Raw genomic sequence first — 20,545 nt, forward strand, 5'->3', positions numbered from 1 at the left:
GTCTAGTCTAGATGCTTCATAAGTGGAATCATACAATATTTGTCTTTTTTTCTTGGTCTGGCTTATTTCACTAAGTATAATGGTCTTGTTGTACCAAGTGCCAGAATTTCATTTCTTTTTAAGGCTGAATAATATTCTATTGTGTCTATATATCACATTTTGTTTATCTAATCATGTGTGCATGGACATTTGGGTTGTTTCTGTCTTCTGGCTGTTTTGAATAAGGCTGCTGTGGACATGGGCATACAAATATCTGTTTGAGTCCCTACTTTCAGTTCTTCTGGATACATATCCAGAAATAGGATTGCTGGTTCACATGGTAATTTTTAAAAAAGATTTTATTTATTTATTTGAGAGAGAGAGAGAGAGAGCACGGGCAGGGGGAAAGGCCCTGAGCAGGGAGCCCGATGTGGGACTCGATCCCATGGCTCTGAGATCATGACCTGAACTGAAGGCAGAGGCTTAAACTGAGCCACTCAGTGCCCCTTCTATTTGATTTTTTTTGAGGAACCACCAGAATGTTTTCCACAGGGGCTGCACTGCTTTACCTTCCCACCAGCAAAGTACAAGGGTTCCCATTTTTCCACATCCCCTTCCAAACTTGTTTTATTTTGTTTTTGTTTTTCTGGCTTTGTAAAAACAGTAATAGTCATCCTATGAGTGTGAAGTGGTATCTCATCATGAGACTCCTTTACATTTTCCTAATGAAGAGTGATGTTGAGCATCTTTTCATGTATTTATTGGCCATCTTATGTATTCTTTGGAGAAATGCTGATCCCTGTCCTTTGCCCAATTTTTTAAAAATTTTTTTTAAATTTATTTATTTATTTATTTATTTATTTATGATAGTCATACAGAGAGAAAGAGAGAGAGAGGCAGAGACACAGGCAGAGGGAAAAGCAGGCTCCATGCACCGAGAGCCCGACGTGGGATTCGATCCCAGGTCTCCAGGATCGCGCCCTGGGCCAAAGGCAGGTGCCAAACCACTGCGCCACCCAGGGATCCCCTTTGCCCAATTTTTAATGGGTGTTTCTTTTTTGGCTGTTGAATTATTCTTAGTATATTCTGGATATCAATCCCATATATGATATATAATTTGTAAATATTTCCTCCCTTTCTGTAGATTACCTTTTTACTCTGTTAATGGTGTCCTTTGATGCAAAAAAAGTTTTAAATTTTGATGAAGTGCCTTTGTTCTTGAATACGTCTTGGCTGAATGTAGTATCTTCTTGGATGGTACTTTTTTTTTTTTTTTTAATCTTTCTTGTAGGTATTGTTTCCCTGTCTTCTCTATGAAGTCTCACTGTGGCAAAGGCAGACTTTTCCCACTGCAGGTGACCTGCTTTTACTAAATGAATGCTTCAGAATTTCTCCCTATCTGCATCCTCTAAGGAGAGGATTTTATCCTTTTTATCAATTAAGAAGAAAAATCAATTAAGAAGAAAAATCTAAAGAAAAAAATGCAGAGACTAATATAACAGACTCATATGAACCCACCACCCTGAATTAATAAATACTAATGGTTTGTCATATTTGGGTCACAGTATTTTTTTAATCAGTATTTTACATGTATATAGTTTAAGAATTTTCTTGGGTTGGGGTCTGAGAGGCAGAGCTGAGATGAGGATTCACATCCAAGTGATCTTTTTGCGAAGTATTTCCAGTGGAGCCTAATAAGAGAGTGGGAAAAGCAAAACAGGGAAAAGAAAAGGGGAAGGGAGCACAGCAAAGGTGGGGTTTCAGAAAGAGTCCCTGCCTCCACCTCATCCTGCAGGGAGCTCTGGAGCATCATCACTCTGCAGAGTTGGCCTTGCCTCAAAGCAAGGGGTCTTGGCCTGCATTTAAATTTTGAAATATATTAGTGTGCAAATATTATCCTCCATCCTCTTTTTTTAGTGCCTTCAGACTCTGTGATGATACTCCACATTTCATTCTTGGAATTAATTATTAGAGATTGTTCTTTCTTTTCTTCTTCAATAGTCTTGCGAAGGAATTTTATTAATTTTATTTGTCTTTATAGTAAACCAGTTTTTAGATTTATTGATGCTATTTATACTATTTTTGTTTTCTATTTCATAATTGCTGTTCACATCTTTATTATTTTCCTTCTACTTTCTGTGGATTTCATATGCTGCCATTTTCTTAATGTCTTAAAATAAATTGAGGTCACTGAATTTTTCAACTTTCAGAATACTTGTATGATTTCAATCCTTTGAATTCCTGAGGTTTACTACATGGCTCAGTTTACAGTTAATTTTTGTAAACATTTTATAAATATAAACAATGTATATTTTGTAGTGGTTTGTTACAGCTTTCTATACATGTATATTCATTTCATTTGTAATTTAATTATTTCAATGTCCTGTACTTTTACTGATTTGTTGTCTGTTCGATAAGTTAGTAAGAGGGTTGTGTTAAAATCTGCCTCCATGACTGTAGATTTTTCTGTTTCCCTTTATGGTTCTGTCAGTTTTTGCTTTGTATATTTTGAGGTAATGTTATTAGACACTTTTAGACTTTTTGTTACATTTTGGATAATTTAAACTTCAAATATCATTAAACATCTCTGTCTCTTCCTCTTAAAGTTGACTCTGTCTGATTCGTGTAATTAGACTGAATTTATTTTGGTTAGTAGTCTTGTGTTTCTTTTTTTGATCTTTTATTTTCAATATTTATGGTCATTATATTTAAAGACTGTCTCTTTAGGGGCACCTGAGTGGCTTAGTAGGTTAAGCATCTGAGTCTTGATTTCAGCTCAGGTCATGATCTCAGGGTTGAGATTGAGCTCTGCATTGGGCTGCATGCTGGGTTTGGAGCCTACTTAAGATTCTCTCTCTCCCTTCCCCTATGATCCTTTGTCTTGTTTCTCAAATTCTGCTTATGAGCAAAACCATATGATAGTTGACTTTCTCTAATTGACTTATTTTGCTTAGTCTAATACCCTCCAGTTCCATCCATGTGGTTGCAAATGGTAAGATTTCAACAGAAGGAAAAGCAGAACAAGATGAAATCAGAGAGGGAGACAAACCATAAGAGACTCTTAACTCTAGGGAACAAACTGAGGGTTACTGGAGGGGAAGAGGGAGGGAGACGGGGTTACTGGAGGATGAGCATTAAGGAGGGCATGTGATGTGATGAGAATTCGGTGATATGCATCTGATGAATCCTTGAACCCTACATCTGAAACTAATGATACAGTATATGTCAATTAATTGAATTTAAATAAAATAAGATAAAAAAGATTCTCTCCCTCTGCAACCCCCTTAAAAATTAAAAAATGAATAAAGATGTCTCTTTTAACAGAATATAATTGAATTTTCAAATTTCATCCTGATAATCCTTGTATTTTAATTGGCACATTTATTTTATTTGGATTTATTGCAATTATTGATATATTTGCATTTAAATCTTTTGTTTTTCTATGCACTTTTAAAATTTATTCATCTTATCTATGTCTTTTTTCTCTCCATTTTGCTTTCTTTTGGGCTGACTGAATATGTATCTTTAATGTATGTTTTCCCATCTATTAAGTTGGAAATTGTAGCTCTTTTCTTTTAGTGGTAATACTAGAGATCAAAACATGTATTCCTGACTTATCAAAATCAGTTATGAATTTGTCCTTTTATCCTCCTCCTCGATGATGCAAGGATCCCCAGATATTGAATGTTATCTATCATTCTTCTGACTCATATACCATCATTGTCACATAGCTTAATTACATACACATATTTAAAACCCTACAAGCCATTATAATTGCTTTTATGTAGTTGCTTTTTGTTGAGATTTACTCACACCATTCCTATTTTGACTCTTCATTTCCTCCTACTTCTCCAAGCTTCCTCTAACTCTAAAAATACTTTTTATGGGGCACCTGGATGGCTCAGTTGGTTAAGCATCTGTCTTCAACTCAGGTTTCTGGAATCAAGTTCTGAGTCAGGCTCCCTGCTCAGTGGGGAGTCTGCTTCTCCCTCTGCCCCTCCACCCCTGCTTGTGCTGTCAAACTCTCTCTCTCTCTCTTAAATTAATAAGTAAAAAATCTTTAAAAAACCTCACCTTTTACTCTTTAAGACTGTTCTGATGATAAATTCTCTTTATTGTTATATTTCTATTTTTATTTGTCTGAAAATGTCCTTTTTTGGGGGGAGGGGGAATGTCTTAATTTCATTCACAGAGAATATTTTTTCTTTTCTAGTTGTCCTCAGTGGGATGTGGATCCATATTACCTAGCTCACCATAACTGCCCAACAGACTTTTGTGCTTGGCAGCATTTAGTTTTCCTTGCTAGTCAGTCTTACCCGGTGTTGTGTTGGACATGCTTCATGATGCCTTGCCCAAGTATTGTAGGTGATATCCTATTAAATCTTTCTTCATATAAAGTACCTTTATATTTAGGGATTTCTTTTCAACAAAAAGGCAAAACAGAGCAAAACAAAGCCCTTATAGTATTTGGGTATTTTTATTCATGTGTCTTCCTATAGTTGGAGAGGAACTGGTTATAGTTCTTTTCTAACTTGTTTAGTAGCTTTGAAAATTGCACTTCTGGAGAGAAACATTACTTATATGTTCTCATCTATAATATAGGATTGTGCAGAGCTTGTTACAGAGAGGTGGCCCTGAGTGATTCCTGGGCTTCCTGGCAGCCATGGTGTCCCATGTGTTAGTGCCAGCAGAGATACGTTCCAAAATATGCTTTGTCTACAATCTGGGGATTTTTATTTGAGGTTTTATTTATTTTAAATATTTTACTTATTTATTCATCACACACACACACACACAGAGAGAGAGAGAGAGAGAGAGAGAGAGAGAGAGAGGCAGAGACACAGGCAGAGGGAGAAGCAGGCTCCATGCGGGGAGCCCGATGTGGGACTCGATCCTTGGTCTCCAGGATCATGCCCTGGGCTGAAGGTGGCGCTAAACCTGAGCCACCTAGGCTGCCCATATTTGAGCTTTTAAAATACACTAATATTTTATATCTGAAATACCCCAGAGAGAAAGCCCATGGGTGCAAAGGGAGTAGAGTTTAGACAACAAGCATCAAGGAGTAACTTCTTATTTCTGTTTCTGTGTGCATGTTGCTGAACTCACTGTCCAGTGAAGATGACAATGTGCCCTTTGTTTTTTATTTTAAAGTTATTTGTGTCTATGTTTCTTACTTGCTGGAATGTGATATTGTTCTGTAGCAAGATTGTAAAGAATCTGACATTAGTTATAGCTACACATATCTATTGGTTACCTTCAGACTGACAGTCATTCATTACCAACAAGCTCCTAGCTCAGCCCCCATGGGCCTGGGAAACATTGTGAATCCTCACACTGGCTGGATGAGATCTGTGCAAATTGGAGGGCATGTGCCCTTTAAAAATCATGTGGCTATATCTTGGCTGTTGTAAATAATGCTGCAATAAATCTAGATGAATGGATAAAGAAGATATGGCATATATATTACAATGGTTTATTACTTAGCTATAAAAAAGAATGGAATCTTGCTATTTACAATGACATGAATGGAGCTAGAGAGAATAAGGCTAAGCAAAATAAGTCAGTCAGAGAAGGACAAATATCCTATGATCTCACTTATAGGTGGAATTAAAGAAACAAAACAAATTAGCAAAGGGAACAAAAAAAGAGAGAAAGAGATGAACTTAGACTCAGTGATAGAGACTCAACTGCTGGTCACCAGAGGGGGAGGTGGGTGGGAGATGGGGGAAACAGGTAACAGGGACTAAGGAGGGCACTTGTTGTGATAAGCACCAGGTGTTGTATGGAAGTGTTGAATCACTAAATTCTACACCTAAAACCAGTATTACATCTGTCTTAATTATACTTGAAAAAAACATGTGGCGATGCTTAGTTTGAGTTATTGCCATGCTGGCATGTGGGTCCTATATCAATTTCCTTTTCTCTTTTCCTGAGAAGTTGGAAATATAGATTGTTATGTAAAATCTCCATATTTTTAAACATTAGCCAGTAAGTACTTTTTTTGGGCTAGGATATGCAATTGTGGTTAAAGAAATCAGACACACGGGTCAGGCTCCTCTGGGACCATGGGTTGGCTCCCTTTATCTTAGCTGGTGTCCAGGCCCTGCTTACACAGAGCACTACAAGTCTCACCTCAGGGGTGGGGGTTGCAGATGGCTGAGGCCTGAGTGATACTAACATGTGCCACAAGCCACTCACTTAGTACAGAAGCCCAAGAGTCACCCCAGCACCTCCTTTCTCCCTACAGTTTAGGCAGCTGACAGGTCCTATTGATTCTAGCTCCTGAAGACTTCATGTCTAAGAATGTCAATCTGGAGAGTTCTCATCAAAAGAAAAAAGTGTTTTATAATGATAGATGGTAATGGATGTTAACTAGGCTCATTGTAGTGATCATTTGGCAGTACAGAAAAATATTGAATTATTATATTATATACCTGAAACTAATACAATGCTGTATCTCAGTACAAAAGTAAACAAACAAACAGCACAGACCTTCACGTCTGTACTCTCCTCTTACAGACTCTGGTGGTCTCCAGCCCTAGGCTCTTGACTCTTGCATGCCCCTGTGCAGTGGCCTCCCAGCTGTGCTCTTATGTGTGGCTCTCCTCCTACAATCTTCCCCACATCCCTGCCAGAGTATTTTTCCAAAATAACAATTTGCTGAAGCCTCTCCTCTGCTTAAAAATATTCCAGTAAGTCAGTAAGTCACTGTGCTGGAAAGGTTCCCTTGGCCCTCCAGATCTTCTCTCCCAGGAGGCAGACCTGTGCGGTCTGCATTGGTAATCTCCCGTGTCCTCTGGCTCTGGTGAGCACTGCAGGGCATTGGAGACAGGGAGGATGGCAGTGTATTTGCTGCTTCAGCTCTCACTGTAGGGTTGATGCAAACTATAATTCTTAGCCATGACCTTCATGCCTCTCAGGCAGCCTTTACACATGGCCTATGTCCGGCCTGGCCCCATCTTGCATGCAGACCCAAGCAGATAATGCAAATCATTGCATTCACAGAGCCTGCCTGGTACCAGCCCGGGGGGGGGGGGGGAGGGCGAGGTGGGGGGCGCATCAGCCCTGTGCTTTCCCTGTGCCCTGTCCACACCTTAGTAAATTGTGTGTTTTTAGAATGCCCCTCAGATGGTCCCCATCTGAAACTGCCCTCTGTGTCCTGCTGGGACCTAGATCTCCTCCCTGACACAGTGGGCTGAATGGCTGTATATGGAAGGTCTACCTCATTCTCAGAAGTCTAGAAATGTTGAGTCAGTGTTCCTTCTCTGGACTTGGAGAAAACCTTAGTTGCCGTGATTTGGGAAGTATTCATAAGATTTGTGGGAGATTTTTTCTTTACTAGAACAAGACATCCAACCAACCTCCAAATTAGGAGTTCAGTAGAGGGTGTGGATGAGGAGGTGGACTGCACAGAGTCAGGTCAGTCCACGCCTGACCAAGTCAGGGTAGGCTCTAGATGAGGTCAGGAATCACAGAGCTGGGGGCAGCCTTCCAGCTGTTGGGGCCAGCAGGAAGAATCCAAGGAGCAAAATGCTTCCTCAGAAGCTCTCCTGGGTTATACCGACCCCAGGCTCAGGGAAGCAGGGCCAGCTGGCTGTCCACTTGCTGGTCTCCTACAGAGAGAGCAGCCACAGGAGGACAGTGTTAATGCCGCTTTGGAGTTTGCCATGAGACCTGGCAGATGTGTTTGTGTTTGGGGAACAATTTGAACTATGGTGTGCTTGGATGTAGAAGGTGGTGTGAGCCCAAGCTGGAGAATGAGGCAGAGCAGGTCACAGAGAGACAAGAGGTAAAGGACATGATTTCCTGAGAAATCAGTGAAGAGTTTTAAGGAGGCAGTAAAATAATTGAGGACCACATTGTTGGAGAAAGAAGGTCAACCAAATTCTGGAGGTCACTGATCATCAGGGTCATGAGCCCTGGACATCCAGGTGTCCTTCTTATTGTGGTTTCCATTACTAGAGGTCAACCACAATCCTGAGGCAGACGATCTTCCTTCTTACCCAACATCAGAAGGTCACTAGCTGCCTAATGGAATATCACATACCCACGTCCTTCACCTCACTTCATTTCCTCACATAGTCATTGTGTCATCACATCCTCACAAGAAGAGGAGTGAGAAAAAGATATTTTGAGAGAAACCGCATGCACATAACTTTATTACATGTATTGTTATAATCATTCTGTTCTGTTATTGTTCATATCTCGTTTATAAAGATTTTTATTTATTTATTTTAGAGAGAGCATGAGTGGGGCGAGGGGCAGAGTGAGAGGGAGAAAGAGAATCTCCAGCTGATTCCACACTCAGTGCAGAGCCCAGCATGGGGCTCGATCCTGTGACCCTGAGAGCATGACCTGAGCTGAAATCAAGAGTAGGATACTCACCTGACTGAGCCACCCAGACACCCCTGTTGTTCATCTCTTGCTGTGCCTAGTTTATAAATTAGACTTTATCTTAGTTATGTATGTAGAGGAGAAAACATCGTATATAGAGAGTTCTGTACTACTTGAGGTTTGGGACATCCACTGGGGGTCCCCCTCCCCATGGAAAAGGGGGACTACTGTGTACACTTTTCAGGAGACGGTCAAATGAGCTGAAAAGGAGGAGATAAGATACAGGAGCATGGAGCATTTCTCAATAGAGCTTGTGCACATCTTTAGATATGTCTGTGTTTAATATATTCTGGTTGAATTGAATTGTTGAGTCTTTGTGACAGCTTGAGTGGCATTTTTTATGTTGTTTATCCAATTCATATATTTTTAAATTTTTTGTTGTTGAAGACTGTAAGGTTGGATTAACCTGGAAGAATGTATTTACTGTTAACAAAATCTGGGTCATTTGTGATCTCCTTAAATAACCTTCGTGGTAACATTGGAATGAACATTTATTTGATGTCTGGGAAGTAATATCCCAGTGGAACTTATTTTATTTTGGGTTGTTTTTAATATGGAGTTGTTAATATAGCATTTCCAATAAGTGACCTTATATGTGAAATCTGTGTTTAATTACTAACATTTTTGCAAGACTGGTAGAACTGTAGTATTCATTATAAGTCACAGATTTAAGAACTTGTCAGGAAAATATTTTATGACTTGATTTATGCATGGGAATCCAAGAAAGGCAAGGAGTCCTCGAGTCTTTATGAGATTGTGAACACAGTTATTCCTACAATATTCTTGGCTTTTTCCAGTTCTATTATATAATGAGTAAACAATATCTCTTTTGAATATTTCATCCAAAAATATTCCCCAGCTAGGACTTCACTTAGGAAAATATGATTTCCTAAGAGATCTTTAAGCCTGATAGTTTTAACCAAACAGCACAAAGCACATTTTGCTTCCCTGGATGTTTCCGTATGTTTCCTTTTAGTGTTTTTTTTTCCCCTTCAAAAAAAGAACTTTTATTGGGTGTTTTATTGCATAAATTGTGTTCATTGTATAAAAATGGGAACTGTGGATGAGCCAAAGGAAGAGAATAGAAAAGCATCTAATTCCATCATGGTTACAAAGTAGAGATGAACCAAGGGTGAGACCCCACCTGCAGTCACATCCTGGGAGAGAGGTTGGTGGTGATGTATGAAGGCCTACCTATGCCTCCAGCAGAGTTGGTGTGTCCTTGGAAAGTGTTTGTCCCTACCAAGGCTCTCCTAACCAGCTGGCAGGTGCTTCTGTGTCAGCATCTTCTTGCTCTGGGGCCCTGTGTCTGTCACTGTCAAGGCACAACAGCTGATTTTTTGTCATCACGTCCCTCTTGCACCTGCGGCCCGTCCAGGCCAGTCCTCCCAGGGCACCAAGTCTTGAACCTCAGAATCCCTTGGACTTTGTTTCTGTGTGGGAAATTAACAAATGTGTCGGGGTCATCAGCATCTGTCAAAGAATGGGTATCCCTCATGTAATAACCTAGATACAGCCAAATGCTTCTAAGAAAACCAGAAATGTAGTTCACTTGCAAGATCGAGAAAAAAGGAGGAGTCTTCACTGAGATACTGGAAGAATGTTGTGGTCCGGCTAATCACAGCAGCAGGTGTGTTCCATCCAAGATACAAATTCGCTGCCAATGACAAGAGGTCCGCTACTGTATCTGCTGGATTCCTGGTCACAAGTGCAGTGGAACACCAGTGAAGAGCATGCGGGCTTGTCAGGGTCAGACAGGAAGGCACTCCCCCAGACTCCCAACACCTGCCTGACACGTAGTTCTCAAGGCCACAGTTGTTTATACATCAAATGGGGCTAGGAGCACCCACGTCAAGGGTTTGTTGAGGTTAGAAGGACTGTAGGAAAAGTATAGGCCAGCATTGCTCAGTCTGTACATCTGTAGCAGCAGCTTTATGCAGGAGCAGATCCTTCAGATTTTCCTACACCCTTCACTTCAGAGACCTGCCCAAGGCAGAGTTGCTGATGGACATGATGTTGGTTGACTCAGACTTGGGGAGAAAAACCTATAGATAGGTTCAGATAACAACTTGTAAGGTATGAATAACATGGAATTTAGATAATTAGTACACTCATGGAGATGTTTGTAAAGAGGGAACCGGGGACCATGGTACCCAGCTGACACACCTAGAAATACCAGAAGTAGCCTCCTCAGGCCAAACAACGAGCTGGTCTCAATCAGCCAGATTTTGTCGTCCTTGGATTTCAGGGCTGGGGCTGCCAAATACACGTTCTTTTGGGAGGCTCACCACCACCCCAACAGCCCAAGAATACAGGCCCCACCTGCCAGATCTGGGCACCTGAATGGCTGGTTTCTTCCATCCCCTCAATTTCTTCTACCTCCTAACATTTGATGATGGTGATAGGTATTATTTCATATTTTTATTATAACATCAAACTGCATTCACCGATTCCAGGTCTGATTCATTGGCTGCTTATTTGGCATTTTGGCCTGCTTACTACCTAAAAAAAAAGAAAGAAAAAGCAGAAATATGCATTAATGGAATTCTGTAAGATTAGGAAGCTATGTCCAGCATGTTTATCAGGGACTTGGGTGGACCATGGAAGCTGCTAAGCTGAGCAAAGTGGCTCGTAGACGGGTGACAGGATCAGGATTCAAACCGATCTCAATCGGCCAGTACTTTGGGCCAAAACCAACAAGAGGAAATTCAGTAGTGATTAATGTTAAGTCTCACATAAGTAAAAATGGGAGAGAACGGGCTCTACTGTTGCTGCTTTGAAAAAGATGGTATTTTGAAGAATAATGGCTTGCACGTATTGAGACATCCACTTATTACATTTAGTGAGGTGATGTGTGATCTGTTATATATGTATCATTTTGTTTAAATCCTGCTGAAATGAAGATTATCATCTCCATTTTATAGATGAGTTTTAGAAAGGTTAAGAAACATATCCAGGGTCACACAGCTTTTAACCATTTTGTGATATGGCCTCCGTGATGGTATCCAAGAAATGGTGTGCCTAAAAAAGGAAAGAAGGAAGGAAAGAGGGAGGGAGGGAGAGAGGAAGGAAGCAAGGAAGGAGGGAGGGAGAGAAGGAAGGAGGGAGGAAGGGGGGAGGAGGAAACTTAGATTTTATCAGAAGAAATCTGGAGCATGGTCTGTGTTCTTCTCTGATACAGTGTCATTCTGGCCACTACCGTTTAAGATTAAACATGTGGAAACTTAAGCGTGTGCAGAGTAAATATTCGTGGAAGAGCTGGGACGGTTGAAGGCAACAGACTATTTGAGAAAGCTAGGACAGGGCTCTGGTTCCGTCCGCAGAAGCTGATGGAGACTGGAGGCCCCCTGCACTGGGAGGAGGTCTGGTCCAGGAAGGAGATGCTGTGTCAGTGTAAAGAAGGATGCACAAATGTGCAGGTGCAGAAGCGACTCTGGTGGTGCTTTATTCTGGCACCATGGAGCTTTTTTTCTGAATGTTTGTGCTGTTTTCACACTGCTGGCAGAAGAGGGGAGAGGTGAGACAAATTGGGAGTATTATTGCTGCTCTTTGAGTAAAGAAGCATGTATAAGAAGGGCAGGAAGACCAGCTGGCAGAAAGCATCAGTGGGGTTTCAAAGCAAAATCTCATCTTCATCTTCACGGCCAAGGACAGGAGAAAAACTCAAGGATCCCTCTTGAGATATGATTTTTCCCTGTTTTCTTAGGGGGGAAAATATCTCACTGACCCAACCAGAGAAACCAAATGCCTGCATTTATAACATGCCTATTTTAGTTATTTTAGAATCGAGATTTTTTTTTTTTGTAAGTAAAGGTGGAGAAGTTATGGAAAGAAACCTGACTCTAACTATAAACTGAACAGATGGGATAGTGGGAATAAAAACAAATTAAAACAATATTGCAAAGAACTCTCAACTTTCATTTAAAAATATATATGATGATGTTTTTCAACTTTTCACATTCAACCTATCGGTAGATCGAGTGACAAAATGAAAACTAAATTTCAGCTGTGTATATTTTAAACGTTTACCTAAATGATTTGGACTTACCAACCTAAAAGTCCAGATGAATGTATTAAACGGCTATTTTTGTTCTTTTATGAATTAAAACTTTATTTTATGGGATAGACAGGACACAGTTCCATTTGGTGACGTTTAGTGTAGAAAATTGAACTGAACAGTGATCTAATTAGAACAGTAAATAGTATGGATTTAATTAGTCCTTATTCCTGATGACAGATTTGATCGGTTGCCAGATATTTATCCTTTCCTTTCGCTCGACTGTTACTGAACTATTGCCTCAAGCAGGGCCAAGCACTGTGCTATAAATAGGTAGCTTGGCAAGAAGCCATGAAGCCCACTGACCGGTGAGTCTTGGGTGGAAATTATTGGAAAACCCCTCCTTGGTTCATTATTTCGTTTCACTTTTGAAAGTCCTTTCTACAGATACCCATCTTAATCTAAAAAAACTATTTTTTTGGTTGGATGAGGTAATGTGGTCTAAGGGCTTAAGGCAGCCCATGTAATATCTAGTTCAGCTGCTCGATGTGGTTTTATTAGTATTAGGGTTTCCTTCATAAACGTTTCTGTTCTCCCACTTACAGCTTCCCTGTGAAATTCTCTCTGGCTTCAGCTTTTCTGTGTGTCACCAGGATGTGGCCTTTGTTTGCTTGCCTGCAAACATTTAATTCAAATATTAAAGTTTTCACTTAAAATTTTTTTTTTCAAAATGCAGAGAAACAAAAACAAAAGATAAAATCACTCAAAGTTCTCGCACCTGGAAGTGGCCATGGCGAATATTTTAAATTAACTCACTCCTTTCTCAGAGCATGTACACAGTTACCTGTATGAAAAGTGACACAGACTTATCCTGTGCTCTAAGGATTGACTTTTATCCCCTTTCAGAAAATTTTTTTTGGAGAAAGATATTTTTTTAAAACATGCACGTTTGGGGATCCCTGGGTGGTGCAGTGGTTTGGCGCCTGCCTTTGGCCCAGGGCGCAATCCTGGAGACCCGGGATCGAATCCCACGTCGGGCTCTCGGTGCATGGAGCCTGCTTCTCCCTCTGCCTATGTCTCTGCCTCTCTCTCTCTGTGACTATCATAAATAAATAAAAATCTAAAAAATAAATAAATAAATAAATAAAACATGCAAGTTTGGATGAAACTAACATCCATTATAGCACCACCTGGCTTCATCAGGTGTAATGTTTTGTCATATTGGCTTCAAATCTTTTTTTTTTTTTTTTTTTTTTTGGCTTCAAATCTTTTATGAGGGTATCGAGGCTATAAGATATTCAGCTGGCATCCCTTCTGTGTCTTTTGAGGACAATGTTTGCTCCTAGCTCTATATCTTTCACTCTCAGAGGCATGTTGCTCCTTCCAGCCCATATACTTGTCCTTGTGGTATGCATTTTGTATGTACACTCACATACCTGCATCTTTATTTAAAGGGTTAAGAGTTAGAAAATGCCTTATGTGTTTTTATTTTACTGGAAATTTTCCAGTCTTTTCTTTTTCTTTTTTTCTACCTTTGTTGACCTATCTAGGACAGTCTTGCCTATGTTGAATCTGTAAGACTATCAATCTATACTTTTTCTACTATTTTATGGTCTCAGTGCTTTTGATAAAAAGCTCTAATATATCTGGAAATCATTTTGGTGTCTTTTGGGAATAAGTCATCTATTTTTTTTTAAAAATTGAGTAATTAATTTCAGAGAGTGGGGGAGGAGCAGAGAGAGATTCTCAAGCAGACTCCACACTGAGTCTAGAGCCAAACTTGTGGCTCAGTCTCATAACCCTGAGATCATGACTTGACCCAAAACCAGGAGTTGGATGCTTAACTGACTGAGCCACCCAGGCACCCTGGTTTTTGTTTTGTTTTAAAAGACATTCATCACACTGACTCATGGCTCCATCCTACCTCCTTATACTGGGGTCTGTTTCTGGACTCTCTCTTTTTTTTAATTTAGTAGATTTTCACTGCTTATCATTATGCCAGCACTCTACTCTTAATTGAGGCAATTTCCCTCCAATTTCCCTTCTTTTACAGTTTTTTCTTGGCTCTTATAGACTTTTACTCCACCAGATGAACTTTGGAATCATTTTGTTGGGTTACAAAAAAAATCCCTTGGGGATTTTGATTGGAGTTGTTATAAATTTATAGATTAATTTGGAAAGAATTAACATTTTATGGTATCAAGTCTACCCACTTAGGACTATGGTACATTTCTCCATTTATTCAGCAGAGCCTACTGTAGGCCCCTTAGTGAAGTTTGTAACTTTATGTAAGTAATACACATAATTTCTTCTCCATCTACATCTGTCTATATATTTTTAACTTACACATGTCCTCCTCTTTCCTCCAGAGTATCCCAACATAGTCAATGGTGGCCATTCCAGAAGACTAATTAAACCAAATTAATCAGTTGGTTTAATTAGTGGAACCAGGAGGATCCTGGTGGATCCCCAAGGCTTTTGTTATTTTTTTGGCAGAGGGATGGAGCCCTTTTCAGGAGATTTCACAATACTTCTGCAAAATGATTTCCTTGGAGCTAGCGCTCATCTGTCTAGTGGAAGTTCAAGCCAGGATTTCATTTCAGGTGCAAGAATGTCTTAGGTAGAGGCTGGGACCCTGCGTGTAGGTTATAAAACATAACTTAGTCTATTTAAATTTTGGAAGGATAAAATTCCAGATTTAAAACTGAGCTTAGAAGCTGCCTCGACAAAGCCTTCATAAGGTATAAAGGTACTCATGTGACACTAGTTTCCATATAAAACTGTCGTGTGTGTGTGTGTGTGTGTGTGTGTGTGTGTGTGTGTGTTTAACATAGCCATTCCAAAGCAAAGCATCATTAGGCCACTTTGTCCTCTGGGAACCGCTTAGAATAAGACTCTGGAAAAAGCAAGGAAGCTTTGGGATAGTTCTAGCATATTTGTCTATAATTTATTGTGTTTTTTCACATTCTAGACCTCAAGAAACACTCGTTCTGATGAAGAAAAAGACAGCAACTGGGATGCTTGGGGCAGCTGGAGTGACTGCTCCAGGACTTGCGGGGGAGGAGCATCATACTCTCTGAGGAGGTGCTTGACTGGGAGGTCAGTGATGCTTTCATCTGCTCTTTTCCATGGATTGGCAGTGCCTTTGAAGGATGGCACTGGGGTGACAGCTTGGCTTCTTGGCTTCAGAAGGCACTAGGATGGTGATAGGACATCTATCTATAAATATTAGTCATCCTCCAGTATCATATTTAAATAGTAATGGCCCCATTTTCATGACTGTGGCCATAGTCCATCCACATGAGACTCCCAGCTCAAAGGAGCCTGGAGGCACTAGACACTTAAAGCTTTTCAGGAGGGAAGGCCAGCATGTTAACTCACTTGCGCCAAACTGTCAAGACTAGGAAGAATGGCTCAGGTCTTCTGGGTTCTACCCTTGAGTTATTTCAATTTTAGTTCATCTCTTGTTCACTTTCTCTGAGCAACCCATTGGCTAAGAAGGTAATTCAAGTTCTTTTTTCATTATATTTAATATAAAAATACCCTTAGGTATTTTTATATTAAATAACATGTTAAAATGTAAGATTGGCTTCTTTAAAAAATCCTAAGTTTGTAAGAAGCTCACACACATCATTGATTTTGGGACAATTTGAAGTAATCCTTCATAGGGTGGTTTAAATCCTAGCCAAGATTTACCTCGGCTGTCAGGTAAGATAGAGCCCCAGGTTGATGGAACCTGATGTCCTGGTTCTGGACTAAACGAAGGTTCTAGGGTCACGGCAGCTGTCTTCAGATTTGGGATATTATAAAGCAGAAGGGTAAGTTTATTCTCCCTGGTGATGTCAAGGTGTATGTAGATCAGAAATGCAGGGAGAAGATATTTTGTCTGGCTCACATTATATGGGATATTAAAGCTGTAGGAAAGCAGGGGAAGGTCGTGGGAGGCACTGTTGATGTCATTACCCCAGGCTGGGTTCCAACTCAGAACACTGGGCTCTAAGTGAATGGTTGCAGAACTGAATCCAGGGATTAGTCTTGCATAGACACCCTTGTATACCTTCTCCTGTGCTGTTACCTTGAGGAGGAACGAAGACCCTGTGACTCTAAGTGCATCATGCTGTGTGGAAAGATGCCAGGATATTATGCTGCACTGGCATATATTGATTCCAGTAAGGCCTACGGTAGGAGGGCTGTGTGCCTGTGAGCAAGGGTCAGGGAGGGACTTCTCATGTGTGGAATAAGATTTTTCCCACTGCTGTTCAGTCACTTGGGGGAGAAGTTTCTAGCATAGAGTCTGGTGTGTGGAAGGTATGACTCTTCACCACTCTGTGGCCTCCAGATCTGAGGGGTCTGAATAATTTGCAATCATTGGGGGGTTTGGTTGGAAAAGGAGTGGGTTTATTTGTGTTTGTTTTAACAGTATGTACTTGAATTTGTAAAAAGAATTGGAGGAATATATTAAAGACCATGAATGACCACTTTCATCATTTTGTCATACAACCAAAATGCTTACATATTTATTGGTTATTTTATTAATTAAAAAATGACTTTGATTTTGTCTGGAATATAATTTTGCTGAGTGATCTATTTCAGTGTGTGTGTGAATTTGCATATTCTCCCTCCAAACAGGGGTCAGCTGATCATTAAACACTTCAGATAAGGAAGGGAAGTTGGTAAGCTTCTTCTGTCTTTTCTGCACCTATTCAGGAAGAGCAGTTTGGGCATAAGTAGAGCAACAGGGGGAGTGAGTACATATCGGTGGTCTGTGGTTTGACAGATATTTAAAGCTGGGTCCTTCTGTTATGAACACTTTGATGGTTTTCTCTGAGACTCTGTTTTCTCTTTTCTCCCAGTCCCTTGGCATGTCTTGCTAGCAGCACCCTTGAGATGTGCTGTTCACAATCCTATCTTAGTACGATTGCTCTTTCCTCAGCTTTTGGACAATGAGGCACACTCCAAATGTCCCTCTGTTGATGTCTACCCACCCCTCTGTGGCCATCTTGGTAGGTTCCTAAGACAGCGTGTTGCCTGTCTTGCATGTGGCCCACCTTTGGCTCACCAGAGACCCGCCTATGAACTTTGCTAAAAGAACTCTTGAAGTTCTGGGATTTAGTGCAGCAATACCTGCTCCTCATACACAGGCCTACAGTGAATCTCTCTGCCCTTATATTTCTCAGGTATGAATTAGCCACCAACCAAGCAGGACACACAGGTTGAATTCTTTAAGTGGGGTCGCTAAAATTTCATCCCCCTGATTTGGGGTTAGCAGATTGAAGCCTTCATTCTTTTTCTTTCTTGGTGGGGCAGAATGAAAAGTAGGATTATAGCACAAATTTCTCAAAGAAATCTTCAGAAATCCTTCCTCTGTGTAATCCTCCATTGAGGTGTCTTTCTTACCAGACCCTTTTAAAAATCTATCTATCTTTCTATCTATCTATCCATCCTCCACTATAGGTAACATAGTGTTATATTGGTTTCAGGTGTACAGTGTAGTGATTCAGCAATTCTGTACATTACTTGGTATTCACCATGATGTACTCTTAATCTCCTTCACTTGTTTCCCTCATGCCCTCTCCCACCTCCTTTCTGGTGACCATCAGTTTGTTCTCTATACTTAAGAGTCTGTTTTTTGGTTTGTTATTTGTTTTCTTTGTTTTTTCTTTTAAATGGTATTTGTCTTTCCCCGACTAATTTTTTTTCACTTAGCATTATACTCTCCAGATCCATCCATGTTATCGCAATGCCAGGATTTCATTCTTTTTTATGGCTGAGTAGTACTCCATTGTGTACACATCTTCTTTATTCACCTATTGATGGACGCATGGGCTGCTTCCATAATTTGGTTATTATAAATAATACTGCAATAAATATAGGGGTGCATATATCTTTTTAAATTAGTGTTTTTATTTTATTCAGGTAAATAACCAGTATGGAATTACTGGATCTTTTGGCAGTTCTGTTTTAATAAAAAAAAAAAATCTTCATACTGTTTTCCACAGTGGCTACCAGTTTGGATTCCTGCCAAAGTGCATGAGGGTTCCTTTTTTCCACATCCTTGCCAACACTTGCTTTTTTGTGTTTTTAATTTTAGCCATTCTGACAGGTGTGACATTGTGGTTTTGATTTGTATTTCCTTGATGATGAGTGACATTGGGTATCTTTAATGTGTCTGTTTGCCATTTGAGGTCTTCTTTGGAGAAACGTCTGGATTGGATTACTTGGGAGTTTTTTGGTGTTGAGTTGTATAAGTTCTTTATATATTTTGGATGCTAACCCCTTTATTGGATATGTCAGTTGCAAATATCTTCTCACCAGGCCCTTTTTATGCCTTAACGTATGCAAAGAGTTTAACAATTGTGAATTAGACTAGCACAGAGGCTGCCCTCATATTTCTTACAGTTAAGGGAGTGGGAGCAGCATGTGTAAAAGTGCTGGAGCAGGAAATGAATATTCTTGGAGAACAGCAGAAAGGAAGAAAGGAAGAAAACAGAATGGGCCAATATTGAAGAAGAAGGTAGATTTGTAGGCCAGGGTAAAGAATCTGGTTCTCAGACTTTTAAATTTCAAACACTAGTAAAAATTTTTTAGAAAGCATATTTGGAGTTAATATAGGTTGTCAATTTTTTATTTAGTCAAATAAGGACTAAAAAATTGAACAAGCAAAACTCAACTGTGGCCTACTATCACAGACTCTTTAAAAAAGAATTAGAATCAGAATATTTTTGTTTTAACATCTAAAGGTAGGACATACTCTTAGATTTATAAACTTGCCTTTAAATTGAATTCATTTAGCTTTATGAAAATCCACAGTTTTCCTCTTGTCTCACTTTGCTTTGGGTTAATAAAAACTATTGCACATATTAATAGCTCAGTGATGGGCAACGGGGAACCAGAAATTGTAAACATAGTCATTGACTCAGAACTTGAGATTCTAAGATCCTTCAAGGAAGCAATATGTAGAAAAGTGATTTTATCTGAGATATACTTTTCATCCAGGAATTCCCTGATTCATAAGCAGTGAGACGCAGAGAAGCCAAGCAGAAAGCAGTTACAAAGAGGTTGAGAAGATAAGCGGATTTATTGACAGTCTCAGGGTCCTGGAACATAAAAATTAGGTTCAAGGCTCCAGTAGACACTTGAGGTGATAAATTGGTATTCCCGAAGGACTATACCCTAAGAGAAAGGGAAAAAAAAACAGTCTTAAATAGACTAGATGTTATTAAGACTGAAATCTGACTTTGAATAGGCTCAGTCCTAATTTGAGTGATGAAATGTGTTGTGATTCCAACTATTTCCAAGAAGCTTTTAAAAAACCCTAAAATACCCTGGAGGAAGAAGACATCAACCAATGATTATACACATTTTCATAGATCGTGCCCATAATTTAATAAAACATTATCAGTCTTACCATGAGACCAGATCAAGAGGTAAAACAGACAATAGAAACAGGTACTGGAGCTGTTAGATCTCTGTGTTAAAAAACAACAACAAAACAAAAACTCTGTAATAAATAGGTTTATAAGAATAGATGACAAAATACAGGATTTTACCAGAGAGCTGGAATCCATAAAATAGAATCAAATGGAAATTTGAGAACAGAAACATATAACTAAAATTATGAACTAAATTGAAGAGAGTATAGGTTTATAGAACTACCCTGGCTAAATTATAGAGGGGGAAAAAAGGGAATAGATTAAAGGATATGTGGTATAAGGTGAAAAAGTCTAAAGCATGGGCAATTGGAATCCTAAAAAGGAAAGAGATAAAGAATAGAGTAGAAGCACTATTTGAGAGATAGTGGCCAAGAATTTCTTAGAGCTTCTAAAAGTTACTGCTATGAGATATTAAGCCACAAAATTTAAGAAGCTCTACAAACCCCAAACAGAATAAATACACACAGTAAAATCTTAAAAGAAATTGGAGAGAAAAGATACATTATCTTCAAAGGAGCAAAAATAAGATTGACTGATAAATTCTTATTAGAAGATAATGAAATGGTCTATTTAACATCTTGAAAGAAAATAACTATTACAATAGAATTTTCTTTTTTTAAGGTTTTATTTATTCATGAAAGAGAGAGAGAGGGAGAGAGAGAGAGAGACAGAGGCAGAGACACAGGCAGGGGAGAACATGAGACTCAATCCCAGGTCTCCAGGATCACACCCTGGACTGAAG

The 20,545-nt window shown here is 39.6% G+C and overlaps 1 protein-coding gene across 3 annotated transcripts in view; it reads left to right on the forward strand.

Moving 5' to 3' along the window:
• Positions 1 to 20,545, forward strand: part of ADAMTSL3 (ADAMTS like 3) — a 338,402-nt gene that overhangs the window by 83,114 nt on the left and 234,743 nt on the right. For all 3 annotated transcript variants that reach the window (XM_072801596.1, XM_072801608.1, XM_072801605.1), the window contains exon 4: positions 15,342 to 15,469. In XM_072801596.1, the coding sequence (XP_072657697.1) occupies positions 15,342 to 15,469 (128 nt within the window). The remainder of the gene's footprint in view (positions 1 to 15,341; positions 15,470 to 20,545) is intronic.

The sequence above is a fragment of the Canis lupus genome, chromosome 2, assembly GCF_048164855.1.
Source record: "Canis lupus baileyi chromosome 2, mCanLup2.hap1, whole genome shotgun sequence".
NCBI lineage: Eukaryota > Metazoa > Chordata > Mammalia > Carnivora > Canidae > Canis > Canis lupus.